The 24,194-nt window shown below is 44.0% G+C and overlaps 1 protein-coding gene across 4 annotated transcripts in view; it reads right to left on the reverse strand.

The window, feature by feature from the left end:
• The window catches only part of LOC144696785 (UPF0606 protein KIAA1549), a 303,163-nt gene that overhangs the window by 42,561 nt on the left and 236,408 nt on the right, over positions 1-24,194 (reverse strand). For all 4 annotated transcript variants that reach the window (XM_078568519.1, XM_078568518.1, XM_078568517.1 and 1 more), the window contains exons 11-12: positions 10,241-10,437; positions 6,685-6,809 (exon numbers count right to left, since the gene is read on the reverse strand). In XM_078568519.1, coding sequence (XP_078424645.1) covers positions 6,685-6,809; positions 10,241-10,437 — 322 coding nt within the window. The remainder of the gene's footprint in view (positions 1-6,684; positions 6,810-10,240; positions 10,438-24,194) is intronic.

Here is a 24,194-nt window from a genome sequence, read left to right on the forward strand (position 1 = left end):
TTGCTCCAATGCACTGTGCAACTGGGCCTGGAACTCTTCCCATTCCAGGCCCAGTTGCACAGTGCATTGGCACAAGTGCCCATCACTGACAGGTCCTTCAATGCTGCAACATTCAGCTTTCGCCGGGTGGCTTTTTGGGTCCTCTAGTGTCTTGGCACCAGGCAGATGTTCATCACCAAGCGCACAAGTCGATGGTCCGTCCAGCAATATTCAGGGCCCATCATGGACCTTGTGACAAGCACAACCCTCAGGTCTCTGCCTCAGACAACAATGTAGCCCAGGAGGTGCCAATGCTCTGACCTCGTGTGCCTCCATGTGATCTTGAGCTGCTTCTTTTGGCATTCATCACAATCAGACCATATTGGGAGCACTTGGTCAAGAGTAGGATGCCGTTGGCATTGGCCTTCGCCATGCCATTCTTGCCGATAGTTCCACTCCAAATTTCGTGGTCACATCCAATTCGGGCATTAAAGTCACCCAGGAGCATGACTTGGTCGTTCCTGGGGACGGAAACAAGGGTGCTATTGAGATCGGAGTAGAACCTCCTTTACTGCATGGTCAGAATCTAAGGTCAAGATGACAGTGGCACATTGGTTACGATGGAGATGTAGGCGTAGGGTCTTCAGCCTCTCATTGACCCCCAAGGGGAGTTCAGAGAGTGTGGCAGCTATCCCGTTCCTCATGGCAAATCAGACTCCGTGGAGGCGGGGTTCATGGTCTGATTTCCCTTTCCAGAAGGCCATCCAGTGCAGGAAGAGGATGAATGATCTCATCCACACCCTCAGGGTAAGTCATCATTCAGCTCACTCCAAAAGTGCACTCTTAGAATGGTACTATGCACTCAGGGCGTCACTCAGTTCAAGGATCTCACAAAATATCAGCGGGGTTGATATCAACATTGACCAGCAGCTATCATCTTGCACAAACACCATCCCCAACCCTTACTGGAGAAGGCTCAGCACACACAGCAGACATGCATGCTTCCCAACCTCTGTTCCATCCCCTCTCATCACATTCCATCCTTCTGTCTTACTGCAGGCAAGTTTAGCCAAAACAAGAGAGAGATATCCCAGGCTGGAGGATGGACATCCAGGATCTCTCCAAGTTTGAGGATGATGCCACTGAGTTAGCGGGTGGGGACAGAGATCGTTCCTCTGGAGAAGGCAGGATCGGCCTCTCCTAGCAAACCAGTGCGGATGAAACATCCATGAGTTGATCGCATTCTGACATTCACAGTGAGTGACATGCAATTCAGTCTGCTCAAGAACTAAATCAATCTTCTCTCTCTTACAGGCAGCAGGTCCAGACAGACCAGCACAGGCAACATAAGCCCAGGCCCCCCAAGCCACCTTTGAGGAGGATGCTGAGAATCCATTTGAAAAAGGCCTGTCTCAGCATTCAGCTGCACCCTCCACGAGCGCAGAGACACATACCTCAGTAGGTCATACTAGATTAGGCGCGGGGTCACATGCTGGGGAACACTTCACTGACACGGAAGCAGTGACAGCCCAGATCTCCAGCACTCGGAGGACTGCTGGAGAACAGCCACCGGCCGAGTCTGAGTCAGGTGAGCCTCTGGAAGTGGATGTCGCTAACATGCTGGACATGCAAAGACAGGTGACAGTATATCACACAGAGGTGCGAGAATCAGTCAACAGACTAGAGCGAAGGATGGAAGAGTCCATCTGGGTTCTGTCTAATGTCATGGCTCCGACATGCGAGCGCCTCAAGGTCTCTATGGGAAGGGTGGCACACCTTGGTCCAGCAGGTTCTACCAGATTTTCTCTCAGACCCTCACTATCGCTATAGGCGTTGGTGGGATCCATCAGTGGCTAGGCAAGAGGGGTCCAGGCACTTCAACCTCCCTCCAGGTGCCCCTTCCCCTCAAAGAATCAGGCAGGGGCCCTTGGCAACCCACAGAAGGGAGGACCAACAGCTGGACACCCCGGGGCCATCCACTCAGGTGACTTCGCAAGTGTTAAGCCGATCCCAATCCTCTCTGCCTGTGACCCCATCACCTCCAGCTGCAGAAGGTGAGGAGGTTGCACCTGCCTCGCAGCTGGAGACCCAAAGCAGATCAGTGTCCTTCAGGCCTCAAGGCTCCAGAGAACACCCACCAAAGTCATCAAAGACAACAATCAACAGGCTGCCTCCACCTCTTTTGCGGATGTTAGGGATGCACCAAAGCATAGGGTTCAAAAGACTAAGGAACCTTGATATCACTTTTGGGTTACGGATGTTCAGTCACTGTATATATCATGCACCTTTGTAAATATATTTGCTGTTCATGACAATGGTCCCATCATTTGAATGTGTCGTGCATATGCATTTATGTGGCCTCTAATTGCAAGCATGATCCAAGTTCCTATTCTGTGATCACCTCCTTTTGTGAGCCACACATTCATGCGATGTCTAGCTGACCCATATTAGTTACCTGGCCCTTGTCTAATGTCAGGGAGAGGTATTAACCTCTTCATTGAAAGTGACTGAAAACTGCGTTAGGAAGTGACATTCATTAAAAGACACCACAAAGTTATGTATGCTCAATTGCAGCGAGCAATAACCTGCTCACTGATGCTCAGTTTGGGTTCTGCCAGGGCCACTCGGCTCCTGGCTTCATTGCAGCCTTGGTTCAAATATGGACAAAAGAGCTGAACTCCAAAGGGGAGGCGAGAATGGCTGCCCTTGACATCAAGGCAGCATTTGACAGAGTGTGACATCAAGGAGCCCTAGCAAAACTGGGCTCAATCGGAATCAACAGGAAAACTCTCCGCTGGTTGGAGTCATGCCTAGCAAAAAGAAAGATGGCTGTGGTTGTTGGAGGTCAATCATCTCAGTTCCAGGACATCATTGCAGGAGTTCCTCAGGATAGTGTCCTAGGCCCAACAATCTTCAGCTGTTTCATCAATAACCTCAGGTCAGAAGTGGGGATGTTCGCTGATGATTGAAAAATGTTTAGCACTATTTACGACTCCTCAGATGCTGAAGTGGTCCACGTCCAAATGCAGCAAGACCTGGACAATCCAGGTTTGGGCTGACAAGTGGCAAGCAATATTCATGCCAAACAATGGCCGGGCAATGACCATTGTCAATAAGACAGAATCTAACCATCGTCCACTATCACATTACGATTGCTGAATCACCCACTATCAACATCCTGGGGGTTATCATTGACCAAAAACTGAACTGGGCTAGCCATATAAATACTGTGGCTACAAAAGCAGGTCAGAAGCTAGGAATCCTGTGGCAAGCAACTCACCACCTGACTCCCCATAGCCTTTCCACCATCTACAAGGCACAAGTTGGGAGTGTGATGGAATACTCTCCACTTATCTGGATGAGTGCAGCTCCAACGACACTCAAGAAGCTCGACACCATCCAGGACAAAGCAGCCTGCTTGATTGGCATCCCATCCACAAACATTCACTCCCTCCACCACCGACGCACAGTGGCAGCAGTGTCTACCATCTACAAGATGCACTGCAGGAGCTCACCAAGGCTCCCTAGACAGCACCTTCCAAACCCACAACTGCTGCCATCGAGAAGGACAAGGGCTGCAGACACATGGGAACACCACCACCTGGAAGTTCCCCTCTAAGCCACTCACCATCCTGACTTGGAAATATAATCGCCATTCCTTCACTGTCGCTGGGTTAAAATCCTGGAATTCCCTCCCTAACAGCACTGTGGGTGTACCTACACCACATGGACTGCAGCGGTTCAAGGCGGCAGCTCACCACCACCTTCTCAAGGGCAATTTGTAATGGGCAATAAATGCTGGCTGTGTTAGCGACACCCACATCCCATGAATGATTATATAAAAAACTATAGGCCAGACTGGGTAAGGATAATTACTTCCCTAAAGTACAAGAGTGAGCCAATTTGGTAGTTACATGGTCACCATAACTGATTATTCCAGATTTATTTATTAACTGAATTTAAAGTCCCACCTACCATGGTGGAATTTGAACTCATGTCTCTGGATCATTAGTCCAGGCCTCTGGAACTAGTCCAGTAACATAATCCCTATGATACTTGCCTACAGAGGACCATTGTTCAAAACCTTAAAAGCATCACATTTTTTACACACATTTCAAGTCTCCTTCTCTCCACTCCCTGCAAGTAATGATATTGACTGGGCAAAGTCCAGTATGTCCCAGAGAGGCTTCATTCATTCCACTGAGAGCAATGTTTATAGAATGGTCAAGGAACTGATTGAGAATAACTTCACCACAGTATTCACTGACGGAGCGATCTGTGTACATTGCAAAAAACTCAATTTCTCTGGGACAGACAGCTTTGCATTGGCTCCCTGATTAACTTGAACTTGGGAGCCTTACTAAGATAAGTGTAGGTGCTGAGAGGTAATCAGCTGCATTCCATTCAGAGCTGCCTAGTGGAAAGGAGACAAACTGATAGATCCACAACAAGTGAACAAAATTAGAGCTCAAGTTAGAGACCCCACAGGATAAGTGGTTGTTATGAGGTCCTTGGCTCCCAATGAAATTTACAAAACTATACCCATCTTCAGCAGTTCAGAAAATCACACCCCACCCAGTGGGAGTCAGGATTTCATGTCTGGAGACCAGTGAACATCAGGATTTCTGATCCAGGCACCAGTAAGAGTCAGGCTTCCAGGACGTTTTAAGAAGATTTCATTTTAAGTTTTAATATCTTGCCTATACATATTGGGAGCGTGATAAAGTTGTTTAAAAGGATGAACTAGAAGCTATAATTTCACTCTTACAGACTGATCTCATCCATTATGATGGTTAACTGTATTATCATCTCAAATGTTACATGGTCAATGTGTAATCAAATACCTTGCAAATAAATCTGACTGTCAGTTCAAGCCTGTTTAGTCTGACATCTTTCACATTGGACAGGAAAATACTGCCTCTGAGTCAAATACTGAGGGTTCACTGGCATTATCCTGTTCAGGTCATGAATGAGAGAGGAAGATTCAATTCAAGCAAGACGTGGATCTGCTTTTTTGTTGAAAGCAGACTATTGAGAGAGGCTGTGCGAGTTATAACTACATTAACGAATGCCAAATTATTTAAGCTTCATCCTTGATTCTTAGGTCTTAACAGTGCACATCCAAGTGGTCTATGAAGTCAAACCGTTTCCCATCAAGGTTTCTTTGTGGTTATGCTTGGACTGAGAATAATATGGGTTTCAAGCAATTGCTTTAATTTAAACTTGTTAATTTCAATAACAACATCAAACCAACAGAGGGTGCCAGCATACTTTTTAAACATTTACCAAATTCCAAAAACAAGCAGGTTTTTCTTTGACAGTTTTAAATATCGACTCCAGGAACTGTAGTAACCACCACCAAGCAGTTGAACACCTACACCTTCAAAAGTCATGAAATGAACTTGACTGCTGTTTGGTTTCCAGGGAAGATAACTATTTTCTTATTCATAAAGTTGGGCTCTGAGGTATCAGTTTTCAGAGTGTTGATTTTCAGCGGCTGTGGCATCAACTGTATTGGTGCTTTGTAATAACTAGGCCTAGCATGAATAGGCACTCTGAAGTATGCTGATTGTTTAGATAATGTTTTGGGGATAAGTGTACAGTTTACAATATCTTGGGATACTTGGTATAATTTTGGGGTACACATTGTTTATATAATAATTTTGTTTGGGCACATCAATCCTTTTGACCTAAATAATATTAGGGTACACTTACTGTTTCCATAACATAGAATGCAATCAGTATTTTTTTTTTAACATTGTAGAGGTAAATTTAATCTTTATTCACTAATGTTTGGTTACACACTAATACAAAAGCAAAATACTGCAGATGCAGGAAATCTGAAATGAAAACAGAAGATGCAAGAAATACTCTGTGGGTCTGGAAGCCTCTGTGGTGAAAGAAACAGAGTTAATGCTTCAAGTCTGTGACCTTTCATCAGAACTCAGACCTGCTGAGCATAACCAGCATTTTCTTATAATATCATTTGGGTGTACTTATTGTTTTTATAAAGTGTTATGCTTATTGTTTAGATAATACTCCTGGTGTACTCTTATGCCTTAAACAACAACGTTAAGTGTGCACTGTTTAGATAAGAATTTCATTGGAATATACTTATTGTTTATAAAATAATCTTGCAGCATTCATTGTCTATATGATAATGTTACATGTGCACTTGTTTACATATCGCTTGGATATGCTTACCCTTTAGGTAAAAATGTTGGCTACAGTTGTGTTTATATAATAATGTTGGGGCACACTTATCGTTTGAATTCTCACTTGAATCATGAGACAAGTTCTAACCAATGATGGAATTACAGTTTGCCTGGAATATGTAGGACTGTACCTTTCTCCCAGCCTAAAGCCAAAGAGGACAAGGCCCTTTCAAAGAATGTATGTGCAAAACAGACTTAAATGCTCCTCATAAATAATGCATGCCACAGGCTCAACTGGGAGACAGATGGCATTGCACTTATCCAGACAGGAAAGGGGCTGGCTTAAATTTAAGGTGAAACAACTCCATTTTGCAGGTAGGCACAAAGCCAAGTTCAGAATGAGCAGCCACTGCTGAAATCAGAATTTGAACCTGAGACAAGTAGTAATGGCACCAAAAAAAACCATCTCACCCGTTAATGATCATATTTTGAACAAAAAAATGATGTACAGATTCACATTGCAGCTACTAATAAGTGAGAGGATACAAACCATTTCTGATCACAGTGTGTCTATTGCCATCAGTGGGAGTTGCAGGGGGTCTAGGAATATCTTCGATGGACTCTCTCCCGCTGGACCGTTCACTGGTTGTGGACTCAGCTTCTGACGGTGAAACTCTACACAAACAGACACTGGTTTTTTTAGGCAGCGCACTGATTTTTGATTTTACATGTCCAGTGGAACCTCAATTATCCATACTCTATTATCTAGAAGGATTGTTGTAGCAAACTAGACTAGTTTCACATAAACCACTATAACTCAATTGGATGCTTCGAATTGAATTGAATATGTTTTACATAAAAATTCCAGGAGAGGTAGTCAGATAATCTAAACAGGCTAATCAGAGCAACAAGTTTATGTCAGATGATGCCTATCAAGTGGGATATCTCCCTTCACGATGGTGGATAATTCAGGTTCCACTAACGTTCAACAATTACAGTACAACAAATGTGTGAACAATACAGCTGCCACTTCAGGAGTGAGGAAGTGAAGAGCTCTAATTTACAGAAGGCTCTCACTTCTGACTCCAGAGGCTTGGAGATCATCATGAAAAGGTCTTCATGATTGGCTTAATTGAGGCCAAGGGACTGTCCCTACATAAATACATGGTCATCATAATGAGCACCATGCAGTTTGAGTAATGATGGAAAGAAACAATTACTTCACAGGGAATGGCCTACCTGTCAAAATCATCAATCACCACCTTTGAAAACAGGGGAATGGGGGGAGGCAGGGACTGTACTAAGTAAAGTGAAGATTAGGTCCAGCAACAAAAACAGAAAATGCTGGAAAAACTCAGCAGGCCTGACAGCATCTGTGGAGAGAGAAACAGAGTTGACATTTCAAGTCTGTATGACCCTTCTTTAGAGCATTAGGTCCAGCAAGTTGTTCAAGGAAAGCATGCCATATGCAAAGGGTACTAGGCAAAATAGGATCCTCTGTCTTTAGCAAAACACAACTGCACACAGTGGACACAAATAATTCTGGACACCATTCAGGTCTGGAAAGCAGAAGCCCACTGATTAATTCAGACAATAGTATCTCTGTTTCAACATGCCAGCCATTTACCCTATCAGAATCCAAATGGAAGCAGCAGCTTCATCATACTTTGTGTGCCTGGGTGCAAGGGTTCTAACTGGTGTTAAAAGTCAAGGTTTCAATACTGGTCCCTCAGCAACTACCTGCTCCTCCAAATAGTGCTAACATCACGGACTGGTGCAATAGTTGCTATGTTATCATGGTTGCAGACTACTGTCCATCTCAAGTCCTTGAACGTGTTGCCAACTCCCAAAATCATTCCCAAAAGTTGGAGGTTAAGCTAGTCTGTTTGGTGTTATATTTGACCCTAATATCTTGGGATGAAGGGTTCAGCTTAAGGAGGAAAGGTTGAGCAGGTTGAGCCTCTATTCATTGTGGTTTAGAAGAATAAGAAGTGATCTTATTGAAAACATTTAAGACCCTGAGGAGACTTGATGGTGAGAGGACGTTTCCCTTAGTGGGGAAAGTCTAAAATTAGGGGACAAAGTTTAAAAATTAGGGGTCTCCCATTTAAGACAGATGAGGTGAACTGTTTTTCCTCAGAGGGTCATAAGTCTGTGGAATTCTCTTCCCCAGAGAACAGTAGAGGCTGGGTCATTGAATATATTCAAGGCTGAGTTAGATAGATTTTTGATTGACAAAGTAGTCAAGGGTTATAGAGGGCTATATCAGGTCGGCCATGATCTTACTGAAAGGTGGAGCAGGTTCAAGGGGCAAAATGGCACACTCTGCTCATGTTCTTGAGATGAGCTTCTGACCTCATATTTGTGTCATCATTTGAGATCACCTATATCCACCTCTGTAACATTGCCAGGCTTCACTTGTCTCAGCTCACCGGCTGCCGAAGCCCTCATTCACGCCTCTAAGCTCTGCTGTTACATTGTACTCCTGGCTGATCTCCCACATTCTACTCTCTGTAAACTTGAGTTCAGCCAAAACTCTGCAGCCCATGTGTTAACTCACAGCAGGTCCAGTTGCCCTATCACCCTTGTGCTCGCTGACCTACAATGGCTCCCGCTCAAGCAATGTCTTGACTTTAAAGTTCTCATCCTTGTTTTCACATTCTTCCATGGCCTTGCCGCTCCCTATCTGTCTAATCTCCCCCAGCCCCACAACCCTTTGAGATATCTGCACTACTCTAATTCTGGCCTCTTGTGCATCCCGAATTACAATTGCTCCACCACTGGTGGCCATGCCTTTGGTTGCCCAGACCCCAAGCTTTGGAATTCACTCCCTACAGCTCGCCAACTCACTCCCCTCCTTTAAGACATTTCTTAAAGCCTTTGATCAAGCTTTTGGTTATTTGGCTTAATATTTCTTTATGTAGTTTGGTGCCATACTTTGTTTTATAATGCTCCTGTGAAGCACCTTGGGACGTTTCATTACGTTAAAGGCATTAGAGATATAAGTTGGGGGAGGCGGTGACATAGTGGTATTATCACTAGGCCAGTATTCCAGAGACCCAGAGTAATGCTCTGGGGACCTGGGTTTGAATCCCACCACAGCAGATGGCGAAATTCGAATTAAATAAAAATCTGGAATTAAAAATCTAATGATGACCATGAAACCATTGCCGATTGTTGTAAAAACCCAACTGGTTCGCTAATGTCTCTTAGGGGAGGAAATCTGCTGTCCTCACCTGGTCTGGCCTACATGTAACTCCAGACCCACAGCAATGTGGTTGACTCCTTAAAAAAAAAAGCCCTCTGAACAAAGGCATTTAGGATGGACAATAAATACTGGCCTAGCCAGCGATGCCCACATCCCATGAAAGAATGAAAAAAAAAGTTGGTGTTGCTGCTACTGGGGTATTATGCAGACACATGCATTATTTAGTACTTGAGGTCCAACAACATCCCCTGTATGTCAGTGAAAGCCTTGCCAAATCATAGCTGGCTACATAATTCTCATTATTGCGGTCCTGCACTTGAAGGAAGCCTGCCACCAAGTAGAAACTGCACGCTCTTGTGCTGTTGCCTCCTTTCATGGAGCAAGTGAAAAAACAGCTTCCCAGGTAAGGAAGGTGCAAAACCTTATTCATTGCACTAGGCAGATGAGTGGGGCGTTTGGTGGGGGGGGGGGGGGGCACTGTTTTTAAATGTCATGTCATCAAACTCTTACTTGCAGATGGAAATTCAAACAGAAGCACTTCACAAATAAAAAGCAGAAATTGGAGATTCTTAACAACCAAGTTTGCCAATCTTAATTTCCTCTCTAATGTCCTCTGAACCATCTTTCAGAACGAACAGCCCATGTTTCTTCCATCTTTCCTCATCACCAAGTCCTCACATGCGAGAGACCTAGTTTTGCATTTGTTCTAACTAAATGTTAGACTTCTGAACAGGGGCAAATCTGCTTGAAACAATTTACCATTTTTCATTTCTATTTATATAATATTGAGAGGAATAACCCACTGAAACTTCAAATCAGTTTATTTGCTTTTAATGTAAAAAACAAATTTTTTTCTGCTGCCATGTCTTTGATGCTCTGGGTAATGGTGTCTACTCACCTGCTTCTTTGTCGAAGGCCCTTGGAGAGTTTGGCTGCCTTAGGCTGAGGACTGGACACATCACCATTCTCAGATAGTGTGGCGTCTTTTGCTGGGGGAGGTGGAAGCCCTTCGTGGATAACCAGTATGTCGTCTTTACCATGCTGTCCAATATGCTGCTTGGCAAAGTCAAAGCCTTTAACACTTGGCACTTGCAGCTGAGGAAGCAAATGTGATGGTCTATTAGGGTGGGTGTTACAGATGTCATCATGCCGTTAAAGGAAGCCTCTAATGAGTTGCATTAAACAATAGATGTTCTATAATGCCCGCAGTACAAAAAGTATTTTCAATATTCTGTCTTTCTCTCGGCCACCATCTGCTTGGTCTTTCTTACTCTCATCGCCGCTCGCCAATTTACCTAGTCTTCTCTCCTGCCCTTTACAACCTTGGTGGGGTCCTATATCTAGGCTTCTGTTCATTAAAATATATATTGGGAAGGACAATTTCATGTTCTTATGCTTCACAGATGCTCATATCTTAGAAAGAACGTAACTGTGGGCATGTGATCTCAGCTACGATGTTTCTTTTGTCTCTCCCACATACCTGCAGTTGCTTTAGCTGGAAATGTAATTTATACTCAGGCCTGTTTGATTTTACAGTTGGTGCTGAAGGTAACTAAAGGGACCTTTATAACATAGTAGTGCACCCAAAGGGGCAGTACACCTCCACCAATCACACTACAATACCAAGGACAAGGCCTACTTACAACAGAAGGAATTGGAGATCCACGGATATCTGGGTCTACGAAACCCCAAGAAACAGGTTCTGTATCCAAGAGGTACCTCTTCCTGCCATGGCCCTGCTAATGGACACCACCTCTGTACACCCTGTGATGAGCAGACTGAAGTCAGCTCATAGAAACAAATAAGTGAATGTACTGTCCAGTCAGTCCCCCATATGGTGAATACAGACAGGACAGAGTCAGAAGCTGAAATTGAGATAAAATGAGATTAAAAAGTTTAATGAAGGAGGTCTTCTGGCACTGTGGGTAGTGTCCCTGCCTCTGAACCAGAAGCTCTGGGTTCAAGTCCCACTCCATGATTTGATGGCCACAGAAGGTGCATACATAATGTGGCCAATCAGGTAGTAAGGGTGGGAAAGTCTCCTGGTCAGCTACACTGCAGAAGACAACGGAAAATCACTGCAATACCTTGCTAAGCATAATCATGGACCAACATAAATCAAAAAAATGGAAGTCCATGATGGACAACCCCCTCCAAGGGAATGGTACTTGGAGAGAGAGTTCTTGATTGAAGAAGTGAGATGTCCTGCTTTATGATTCTCTCCAACTACTTCTCATAAATTCCAGAGCGACCATTTGCAGTTTATTCCCAAAATGTGGACTAAAGGTTTGCACTAATGGGCCACTAATAAATTCCCTGTGACAAACACCATCTGTCTAATGGCAGGCTTTGAACTACCACAGCGAGAGTGGTCCTTGCGAGAGTGTTTCAGGACAGGCTAGGGCGCCTGTGCAGCCAACCTCCACCGCTGGGGCCACAACACAAACCCCTTATGCACTTGTGGAGAGAAACAATGCTGCACATTTCCGAGGAGCGTCCCCTTTACAGACTAAGTGGCGTACTAATCACCTTAAACTCAGCAAACAAGGAGGTTATCGCTTGGCTTTGGGAATTTGCATTTGTCAACTAAATAACTGATGTCTGCCCCTTTAAAGCATAGCAGCTCTTTAACTCTGCTGCTGCATTAGATATTCCACCCCCACAACTTAACAATGTCAATCAGCGCCCCACCTTCTTTATAATTAAGTTAAATGAATGGATCTCTCATTCTCAAGGGGTCTGGGAAAAAGGGGGATAATACTGGAATGTGATAGTCAAAGGCTCTGTCACTCATGGAGCAGGTGGAGGTAGGGCTGGAGGAAGTAGCTATCTTGAAGGGATCTGTAAACAAACAAATCTGGTCTCAACCTAAAAACATTAACACGCCTTTCCTTTTTCAGATCCTGAAGGACTCGGTGTATGTTTGAAACAATACTCCCCCCCCACCACCCGAATCCCAGCTTATGCTTTTCCTTTTGATCCCAGTTTGGTTTATTTTTCTATTCTGGAACATGCCACATTTTTCAGACTGCTTGTCCAATTACTCCTGTGCACCAGAATAACATGCATTCAGAACACATCCTGCATGTCACAATCCCCTCAGCCCAAGTTATTAAAGACACAATAGGGATCTGAGCTCAGACGATATCCAGATTATACCAAACTGCTGAGGTAGTCTCCAGCAAAAATCTTTTTCACACTGGCCCATTTCAGCTATGTACAAGCAGCACTTTCTCATTTGAAATCCTGCACTGATGTTCTACCACCAGGTCATATTGTCAGCCTGCTGTTAAAATAAGGTAAATCAGTTCTCATTTCTGGTCCATTTTTTAAATGAATGTGTGGCTTACATACAGAGTGCGCTGATGTAAAAAAGCACCATTTTCCATTAAGGCTGGACAATTTGGGTCACTGGGTGTTTAGATGGATACAAAGTATTTTGTTCCCTTTTAAAATGTTCTTTCTCAGTTGAAACCATCGACTGCTTGCTGGGGCATAGTTTCACAAGCCCTCCATTACCTTGTTAAATGGTCATATTGTAGCATAAGCCAAGGCAGCTGGTTTCACCAAACTATTCGACCTTGGAAACCACTGCTGCTAAGTCTAATTCTGGTCTTAGCTGATGTCCACAATGAAGCCAAATATCACAAACCAGCCAGTTCCATAGCAGAGATAGGGAACTTAGGAGAGGTCAAAGACCAAACCTGGAGTACTTTCAACTTTTTGACTCAGTAGAATACCAGGGTAGGCCTTTATGCATTGGCTAATAGGAGAGCTACACCGCCTTTCCAAACTCCAGTGGAGTTTTACACATGAAAACAATATCAACTCTAAAACACAGCACTAATTATTTTCAGCACCACTTACAAAATTTAAATTTTTGAAAATCTTCTACCAAACAGCAAACATCTATTTTACAAACTACTACGAACAACTACCTTCTTGCTGAAACTGGGCTGAACAGTACACGGGGGAGTACTCAAGTTAATTTCAAGTGCTTCAATGCTCACCTGATGAATTCAGTATGTCCAAGTGCAGAGGCATTTGTTTTGTTTGACGCCCCATATAAATGAGGAGGGAACTTATATCTATATCAATATTGAAAGAAAATAGTTCTTAGCCATGATTTTCCCTTTCCTCTGGCACACATCTCATGCTATAGATATTGCTGTGAGCCACTGATCACTGTATGAGAGAAAGAACCAAAACTTAATTTCATCAGTTCAATTATTTACTTATCCTTTATCATTTGTTCCCATTTTTTTTAAAATGAAGGAATCGGCTATTTACTGAAGCAAAACATAGTTTAGCAAATAAAATCAGCAGTGTTGTGTCTTTGACAGTCAAGGTCCTGACCAGGAATTTTCTCCCCATTATGCCCTATAGCTGCCAAGTTCATGTTCTGGATACTTCCATATCAACTGGATTCAGGTGATCAGACAAAATTGCTGGTGATAACAACCATCATTTCACCGTCAACTTTGAGTGTTCTTTCAGTCCTAGACATTATTAATCATTGCCAAATCTCAAGTTTAGTTTTAGTCATTAGTTGAATTTAGTCAGAGTCCAGTCTTCTGTGCTCAGACCAGTTACAGATTAACCTTGCACCAATCTTGCAACAAACTTCAGTCAGAATTCTATTATTTGCTTACCAGATGTTCTTCTGGGTATCCTGGATTCCCCTGCAATGAATTTTACATTTAAAAAAATGTTCTAATTGATCCCTTTTCACAAAACTGTGGCTCCAACACAGCCCTAAGGGAGTGCTGCACTGACGGAGGTGCTAATTTTTGGATCGGACATGAAACCAAGATCCTGTCTTCCACCTCTTGGGTGGCTGTATGAAAACAAAAGCAGGAGAGTTCATCCTCATGTCTGAGCCAACATTTATGTCTAATTAGCACTGCTGCAATTACTAACACACTCCTGGTGTGTCCCTGCCGTTATTGGCACATGTCTAGAATACCACTACAACTTTTTTTCTAATTCGTCCTCGGGATGAGTGTGTGGCTGGTAAGATCAATATTTATTTCCCATGCTTAATTGCCCTAGAGAAGGTGGTGGTGAGCCGCTGCCTTGAAGTGCTGCAGACCATGTGGTGTAGGTGCACTCACGTTGCTGTTAGCGAGGGAGTTCCAGGATTATTTTTTATTCGTTCATGGGATGTGGGTGTTACTGGCTATGCCAGCATATGCTGCCTATCCCCAAATGCTTTTGAGGTGGTGGCGAGCCACCTTCTTGAACAACTGCAGTTCATGTACTGCAGGTACACCTACAATGCTATTAGGAAGGGATTCCAGAATTTTAACCCAATTAGAGTGACAGAACGGCTATATATTTCCAATTCAGGATGGTGTGTGGCTTCGAGGGAAACTTGCAGGTGGTGGTGTTCCCATGCAACTGCTGCCCTTGTCCTTTTAGGTGGTAGAAGTTGCAGGTTTGGAAGGTGCTGTCGAAGGAGCCTTGGTGAGCTGCTATAGTGCATCTTGTAGACGGTACATACTGCTGCCACTGCGCGCGGTGGTGGAAACAGTGAACATTTAAGGTTGTGGATGGGGTGCCAATCAAGTGGACTGCTTTGGCCTGGGTGGTGTCAAACCTGGTGTCGATGGTGACCGCCTGCCATTCAGGACAATATTCCTGGTGAGCCCCAGCAACTAGGGACCCAATCCTGGTGACCCTCTGCAAACTGGGACTTTCCTGGAAACAACTTCAATTGGCACACTCCTGGGGATCTCTCTGCAACTACTGACACACTTCTGCAGACAACCTCCAATTATTTATACACTCAAGGGGAAATAATGCAACGATTGACACTTTCTTCAGGATTTCTTGGAATGACCGATGCACTCCCAGGGCATGCTCTGTAAATACAGATAAATTCCCGGCCTGCCCTACCTTCCCAAACAAAAAAGCCCTAGAAACCCAAAGTAAAATGTTGCTGTTACTGCAGAACTCCACCGAAGCCAGTTCCAGGGCTGGTAACTCTGCCAAAGCCAGTCGCAAGCCTGGTTTGAAAAGGACAGCTGGGCGTGAGGCTAGCACCCTCACCTTGTAAAAACCCATCACCACTACAGAAACAGCAAGTAGCTCCTAAGTCCTATGATCCTAGAGACAAAGGAGCCAAAAGTTATGGGGCGCAGACAGGAAAGTGGAGTTGAAACCACTAACAGATCAGCCATGGTCTTACTGTTTGGCACAGCAGGCTCGAAGGGCTGAATGGCCTACTCCTGCTCTTAAGTAGCCGCCATACCAGCAAAGCAAGGATGGCACATTTGAGAGTGTATGTATGATGGGATTGGATAAAAGTCAAAAGGAACTCCGATCCTTGACAATCCCAATCTTCCAAGCCAAAACTTTCACCAGAATTGGCATCTGGAATGCCTGAACACTTCCCAGGTACCATGTGAAATGAGAAACTATTGACTTCACATCTTGGGCATCAATGAGATGCGACTGGACAGGCCAAGGGTGAATTAGCAATAGGGCGTGGCGATCCGGTACTTCAAGCAAGAGGAACATCACAGTTGGCCTTATACTCAACAGGTGCTCAGCACAAGCTTTCGTGAGTGGAAGCCAGTAAATCATCACATCATCACCGCCATATTCCACACAAGGCATGTTAAAGTCACTGCTGTGCAAGGTTATGCACCAACAGAGCCAGGCACAGAGGAGGAAGATGAATTCTATCAATTGCAGGACATGCAGGAGGACGTACCCAGCTATGATATCAAGCGATTGATCAGTAACCTCAATGCAGCTTGATGGCAACTGGCGAGCACCAAACAATATAAGCAAGTCCACAGATCAGCAAGCATGCTCAACAGAAATGGCGAGTGTCTGCTGGCCTTCCTCAACAGCAATGGGTTCTTCAAACACAAGGACATCCATAAAAAGACATGGAAGTCTCCAGATAGTAACACCCTGAAGGAAACTGACAATATATGCATCAGCAGCAGATGGAGAAAATCGCTTGTGCTATCTGGATATATCGAGGTCCTGCTGTAGGATCTTGACCACCATCTTGTGTTAGGCAAGATCCACCTGAAGCTGAACGCAACACCCATTAAGTCAAAAAGGCCATTTGCAACAGAGAAACTGAAGGGCAAGAGCACGTTGGATAGTATTCATCTGGCCCTCTCCAACAGATTCAAAGTACGAATGAAGTCAGGCAACATTGAGGAACAGTGGGAAACCTTCAAAAGAAGGATTAAAGAGTGCGGGAGTCGCCATTGGGCAGAGGAGAGGAACCAACAAAAAAATGATGGATCACTGACCTAACACAGAACTTGGCTGATGAAAGAAAGATGGCAAAGATCAAGAGGAACCATGAAAAGGACACTGGACAAAGACAAGACAACAATAAGAATTACACAAGACTGAATAAAGCCATGAAGAGCAGCTGTGGAAGAGATAAAACAAGGATAGAATGTTAAAAGTTAGGAAGGCATAAGCAACAGCAAATCAGAACGACTCCAAGGTCCAGGATCGTACAGGAACTGCCTAATACCACCGCTGTACCAATCAAGGGCAAGGACTGTAGCATGCTATTAACGGATGAGGAGCAGAAGGGAAGTTGATGGAACACTTTTGGGAAATCTTCAATCAGCCCAGCCCCATCTTCACGCTCCAGTTCAATGACAGCACCACACCTCAACAGCTGAACATCAATGTGGGATAAATTGCCAGATCAGAGGTCCAAAGAGCCATCAAGAGCCTGAAGAATACTGCCCTGTTCAACAAAATCTGGACTGTGGAGGATGTCCCGAATGATTGGAGGTGAGGAGTAATCGTCAAGCAAAGAAAGAGAACCTCAGCGACTGCAACTGGAGGGGCATAACACTGCTGTCAGTATCTGGCAAGGTCTCCAGCATAGCATTCCTCAACAAATTGAAAGCAGAAGTAGACAGTACCCTTCATGAAGAACAGGCAGGTTTCTGGGGTGACAGGTCATGCTGCGAGCAGAACTTTACACTCAGGAACATCATAGAACAGAGCCTAGAATATCAAAAGCCACATTTTATCAACTGCATTGATTTCAAAAAGGCTTTCGATAGCATCCATTGGCAGTCACTCAGGTACATCACAAGATATATGGCATCCCGGCTGGGTACATTAACATCTTGAAAGTCTTATACCTCAACTCCAGCTACTGCATCAAGACCAGCAAGGGCGCCACAGATTTCTTCAACATCATCGCAGAGTGCGGCAAAGCTGCATACTCTCCCCATTTCCTTGGTTATCGATTTCATCTTGAGGAAGGTAATGGTGGGTGCAGACTCTGTGGCATCCCATGGCAACACCATTGGTTGACGGACCTGGATTTTGCAAGCGATATTGTCTTGCTGGCTGAAGAATCATGCAGGCTCCAAGACATGACCACCAGGCTTGAGAGCAGTGGCGCCAAGGTTGGTCTACGCATCAGCTGCTATAAGATCGAGACAGCGATGCCTGCCCTCCCATCACCATCCAGCAACAGAACATCGGGGGATGTCAACCACTTCCCCTACCTCGGAAGCAATGCGGCCAGGGAGGGCAGTGTAGAGATCGATGTCTACACAAGAATCGGCAAAACAGTATGGGTCTCCCAGTGGCTCTGCATGGTCTGGGCATCCAACCCCGTCAATAAGGCCATGAAGCTGCGACTCAATATGTCTATAGTAGTACCAACCGCAATCTATGGCAGCGAGACATGGAAGGGGACAGCAAAGGTGTCATGTAAGTTGGACATCTTTCACCAGCATTACCTACATAAGATCCTGGGTATCACATGGACATGCAACATCAGCAACAAAGACATGCTACAGAGAACTGATTTGAAACACCTGCACTATACCATGATAGAGACATGTATTCCGCCTCCTGAACGTACGCTCTACCAGGATGGCAGTAGAATGGACATCACCAGATAGAAAAAGATGAGGCTGGCCAAAGACGACTTGGCAAAATATATTTAAGGAGGGCCTTCAAGGAACGGGACAACACCTTGGCTAGAGTGAAAGAAATTACGATGGACCAGAGTCGGTGGCAGAATCTTGCTGCCCATTGTCCCACATGAGACCGGAGGAAGCAAGTCTAAGACATTCATTATTACATTACAACAGAAATAATATGCCAATAAGCCATCAAATACAGGTATCCAATGACAGATGGACAGAATTCTGATTAACTTGCAGGTCTCAGTTTGAAAGTGGCCATTTGCAATAGAACCTAATGCTGGAATAAAAGCTCCACTCTATAGGGAGGAAGTCAAGGTCTTAGAGAGGATGCAGAAGAGATTTACCAAAATAAATGAGGGACTTCAATTATGTGGAGAGATCAGAGACTTGGGATTGTTTTCCATACAATAGAGAAGGATAAGGAAAGATTTGATAGGTGTTCAAAATTATGAAAGATTCTATTACAGTAAATATGGAGAAACTGGCAAGAGAATCAGCACCAGGGTGTACACATTAAGGAAATTGGCAAAGAACCAGGGAAGAAGCAGATTCAAAAAAAACTCTCAAAAGGGAATTGGATATATTTTTGAAAAGGAAAGCTTCGAAGACTATGGGGAAAGTGTAGGAGATAGAACTAACTGAATAGTCCCTTTCAAAAAGCCAAATGGCCTCACTCTATGCTGCAAGATTCTACAGACACACGAAGTCTTGAGTGGCAGTCTCTAAGCTGAAACTTTGCCTTACAGGAGCACATATCGCACAATAAAACAACATGAAAAACAGCAATTAGAAACTGTCGACACTGAACAGGGGAGATTACACTGCTATGCAGAATGTGCATTCTATCCTGGTGGGCTGTACATTATAGTTTTGCCTCATGTTGAAAATCCAATCCCCTATATTAACAGAAGGAAGTTCATATAACTTAAACGTTGAAAACTTTTTCATTCATCCTGTGTTTGCACAACATAGAGATTAGAAGAGGAGTCATGAGTTGAGACAGCCTGGATCTTGACTGCTTGGCATTGTGCTGTTTTCTGCATTGAAACATGGTAGATTGGGGATGTATGAAGCTCCATCTTGAAGTGACTATAGAGCAGCATCAATAATTTGGTAAATGGGATTAAACACCTAGGGCATAATTTTACGCCAACGGGATCTTACATTCTTGCCGAAGTCAATGGAGTTTAGAATGGCTCGACACATTTTATGGCCCCACCCCCATCGCGAAGGGACTGGAATTTAAGCCAAGAAGATAGAGTAAGGATACAAGAGATTTTTCCATTACTGGAAAGAGAACTTTAAGAGATGATCTTAATACAGCATTTAAGATACTCGAACAGAAGGATCTATGTTCAATATTAACAGGAGCTCTCGGAGAAGGGGAGAAAGTTTTAAACTTAAAATTAATCAATTAACTACTGAATTAACGCAAATTCAAGAAACAAGTTCTCCATAAAGAGCACGGCAACCATGAAGTAACTGTCCTAGGGAGGTTGTGAAAGTGAAGTATGTTATAAATGTTAAGAGGAATATGGATGAATGTTTTGTCAAACGTTGCTAATAAAGGGCATCCAATACAAAATAGGATTAGAAATATGAGGTCTTTGGGCCAAAATGTTTGCCTAATGGAGATGGCTTAAGAAACTGGGATAGATGAGAGAAGGAAATGTGAACTTAATTATGCCTATTGATGCATCATGGAAAACCTCCTCCTGAAGCTCATTTCATTTCTTCAGAAGTCACGGTAGAATTCCCCTAGAATTGAAACTGCCCGAATATCTGCCTTTACTAGCAGCTTAGAAAGGTTGTGCACGGGACTGCAACACCCACTGAATAGGATGAGAAAAGATAGGCCATATGGATTTTCCTCTGTATGATACTGGAGAAGTGAGTCAGCATTAATGGCCAATTTAAATTGGTTTCCCTGATGGGTGACTTTGAAGTTCACAGTGACAGTGGCAAGAATCTGAAAAGCTTTTCAGATTAATTTAAATGAGTGTGATGTAGCCTCTGCTTATGCATTGCTTTTGACAGACTTGGGTTAGTTCAAATGAAAGCTGCCGTTGATTGTAGGATAATATATTCTTGTGTCATTTTACATTTTGAGTGTTTTTAGAGCAATTCATTATAAATGTGTCTCTTACTAATAGCACTATGACCTCATTCATTTTACTTGATTATTTACTTTCCATTCTTGGTGTGAAAGAATAATATTTATCTATCCTGACAAGGCAGAACAGATTGCTGGTCCAGCAGCTGGGGCAGCATTAGGGCACACTGGCAGTGTATTTTTCAGTATTGAAGAACCATGGGAACAGACATAATTCATCTCTTTTATTTCAGGAAGCTTTTCATAAAAGGGGAGGTGTATTCAGCACAGGCCTGTCAATAATATTATCCACAGCTTTCTGAGGTTCAACCAGAATCTTTTAAAATGCCAAGGGCCAACAATCAACCCTCAGACAACACACACGCCCTCCTGGAGTGGATATATTTACAGCCAACATCAAAGCTCAGGGCATCAGAATGAACTCCCAAAAATACGGTACATCCCACATTCATCCTCTACAGCTACAAGCGATTCAACAACAGCTATCCTTCATTTCTTAGCAGGTGACTCCCCACTAGCAAGGTTACACAATAGCTCCCACACAGACTCCCTGCATTCAAATTCTTGCAAACAATGCTCATGCTTGCAGTAGATCAAAGCTTTCGCAAAGTTATCAAAGTGAGTGTTGCAGAGTATCAAACATTCCATATAAAATTGTACCATTGCTCTACTGAGAATATGGGGTTTGTGTCTGGAGCATGAGGCCATGGACATGACTCCCCCAAATCCTATCTTGCATTCAGTTGTTCCACGCCGCTTTAAAAGGGAGTTGTTAGATCTGGTCAGGGAAACTGAACTGAAAATATTACAAACAATTAAAATATCTATGCTAAATGTAACTGTTAAGCGAAGGTATTCACAGTTGAGAGTTCAGAAAAAGAGTTGTCCTTATGGCTTAATTACTGGAAATATTATGTATTGAATCATGTGGGAAGGCCCCGGGTTCCATTCTCAGTTTGGATGGGTCAGCAGACTGCAGTTTAATGATGACTTCAGTGCTCGAGCTGAGTGCAGGAACATAATTTTTAAGACATCAGTGAAGTGCTCCTGACCTCCCTCCAGTGTCCCCTGATGGAAGGTATGTATGTGGACAGCAGGTGAAATGAGGGTCAGAAATATGTTGATACTCCCCTCAAAAGACAACGCTCACACATGATAAATGGTCATTTAGACATGGAATTGATGGTTAACTAACTGAACTACAGCAAAAGCCAGCCAGCACCTTCAGTAGAGCAGCTGTGGAGAAAACTGTGATGGATAATACAATTTCCAGAAAAATGGAACCGTCATAACTGATAGCTTGCCAGTTTATCAGGCTGATATTTCTGAGAGCAAGCTAGCAAAAGTAACCTCACCAATCAGCAGAACACGATGAGTGCATCATCCATCCAGATGCAGAAGGTAGCTATACAGGAGGAAGGATATTCTGTGTTCAGAATGTAATCGCTAGAATTCATCCAGTAGAATATGAACTTTGGATGCCAACCAGATAGTTATACTGAATGTTGGCTCCAAGATGGTATTGGGTGAATAATGGAAACTGAATCAATTCTGAGTAATCCAATACACAAGCAGGTTTATTATCTGGGTACTTTCAAGAGGAGGCAGACTCATTACTGAGAGATTGGATTCTTCTGATTTAACTCCAGCTAATTTGTACCCTAATGATCTAATGTGTGGGTCATAGGTGAAACCCTTTCGAGTTATCAACAGTCACAGGTTACAACTCTTTCGAGTACAATCACAGTTCTTGGTTTCCGGGAGTGGGACACGAACCCACAACCCTCTGATTCAAAGGCGAGGGTGCTATGAACTGAGCCACAGCTGACACCCCGGGGGTCATAGCTGAATAGGCAGCAGAAAGCTTACCAACATTATTGGTAAGCCTTCTGTTGAGTGCATGAGTTTAACCATGTGTATTGTTTTAGCTGGTAAGAATTCCAGTAACACCTATCACAGTATCTTTACAGTGCAGAAGGAGGCCATTCGACCCATTGAGCTCTCTGAAAGAGCATTCCACCTAGTCCCATTCCCCTACCTTATCCCTGTAACCCTGCACACACTCTTTTTTCAGGTAGCAATCCAATTCACTTTTGAATAACTCAATCGAACCTGCCTCCACCACCCTTTCAGGAAGTTTGTTCAGACTCCATACACCCTCTGGGTGAAAATTTTTTTCCTCACATCACATGTACTCCTTTTACCAATTATTTTGAATCTGTGCCCTCTAGTTCATGATGATCTCTCGAATGGGAACAGTTTCTCACTATTTATCCTGTCCATACCCCTTAGGATCTTGAATACCTCTATCAAGTCTCCTCTCAGCCTTCTTTTCTCCAAGGAAAACAGTCCCAACCTCTCCAATCTATCGTCCTAGCTACAGTTCTTCATCCCGGCAATCATTCTCATGAATCTCCTCTGTACTCTCTCCAATGCCTTCATATCCTTCAAGTATGGCACCCAGAACTGGACAAAGTACTCCAGATGAGGCCTAACTAGTGTCTTATACAAGTTCAACACTGCCTCCTTACTCTTGTACTCAATGCCCCTATTAATGAAGCCTAAGATACTATATGCTATATTAACTGCTCTCTCAACATGCCCTGCCATCTTCAATGACCTACGTATGTATACACCGAGATCCCTGTCTTCCTGCACCTCCTTTAGAGGCTCTCCCTTTATTTCATATTGTCTCACCATATCTTTCCGCCAAAATGAATCACTTCACACTTCTCTGCATTGAACTTCATCTGCCACTTGTCTGGCCAATCTACCACCAATATATCTATGCCCTTTTGAAGTTCAAGACTATCCCCATCACAGTTGACAACATTTCCAATCTTGAATCGTCCGAAAATTTTGAAATCATGCCCTGCACACCATATTCTAGGTCATTATATCAGGAAGAGCAAGGGTCCCAACACTGACCCGAGGAATTCCACTACAAACCTTCCTCCAAGCTGAAAAATAACAGCCAGGATTTTCCGTGCCCGCCAGCGTCAGGCTTGTTTGGTGGTGTAAGCGGACAATATGGCGCGATCGGTTTCATGACGGTGTGAAACCAGTTTGTGATCATTCGCTCAGCCCAATGACGGGCCACATTTCCCGCCATCAGATATTGGAAATCTCATTGTAATACATCAGCATATCATTATAAAGCCAGCCCGCTGGACTTATCCCCCCCATCCCGCTGGATCTCTGCCCACATCGGCGGGAAAACACAGTGACATGTTTCACAACAGCACATAAGTAACGTGCATCTGCCGGGCTGCATTTCACTCAGGGCTTCAAGGTCTGTTTGCCCACCTTGCTTTGGTCAGCACTCGCAGTCATCAGCGCCAAGCTTCACAGACAACACCACATCACTTTTAGGGGGGCTCACGGGTAGGTCTCTACCTACCAGATTAACCATACGTGGGTGGCTTTTCAATGGCTGCAGGGCTAGGGCTTGCTTAGGGAAGGGGGAGAAGTGGCCTCAGGCAAGGGAAGAGGTTGCAGGACAGGAGCTGCACTGGGGAAGGAAGGTGTCCCAGGATTTGTGTGGGGGCACATGTTGAACTGTGTAAGCGGCCTCAAGATGATGAGAACTGAGGAGGCAGTCTCTAGAGGAGATGATGCCAGATGGACATGTGAGGGCATGTGTGTGAGAATGGGTGGTGATGTCCCTTGAGCTGGTAGTGAGTGAGAGGCCAGTGAATGCGTTATGGGCTTGAGTGTGTGAGTTTAGAGTGATGAGATGGTTACCATACCATGGCTGCATGGATGAGATCATTCATTCTCTATCTGCACTGGATGGCCAA

This window comes from Cetorhinus maximus, chromosome 22, assembly GCF_964194155.1.
Source record: "Cetorhinus maximus chromosome 22, sCetMax3.hap1.1, whole genome shotgun sequence".
Lineage (NCBI taxonomy): Eukaryota > Metazoa > Chordata > Chondrichthyes > Lamniformes > Cetorhinidae > Cetorhinus > Cetorhinus maximus.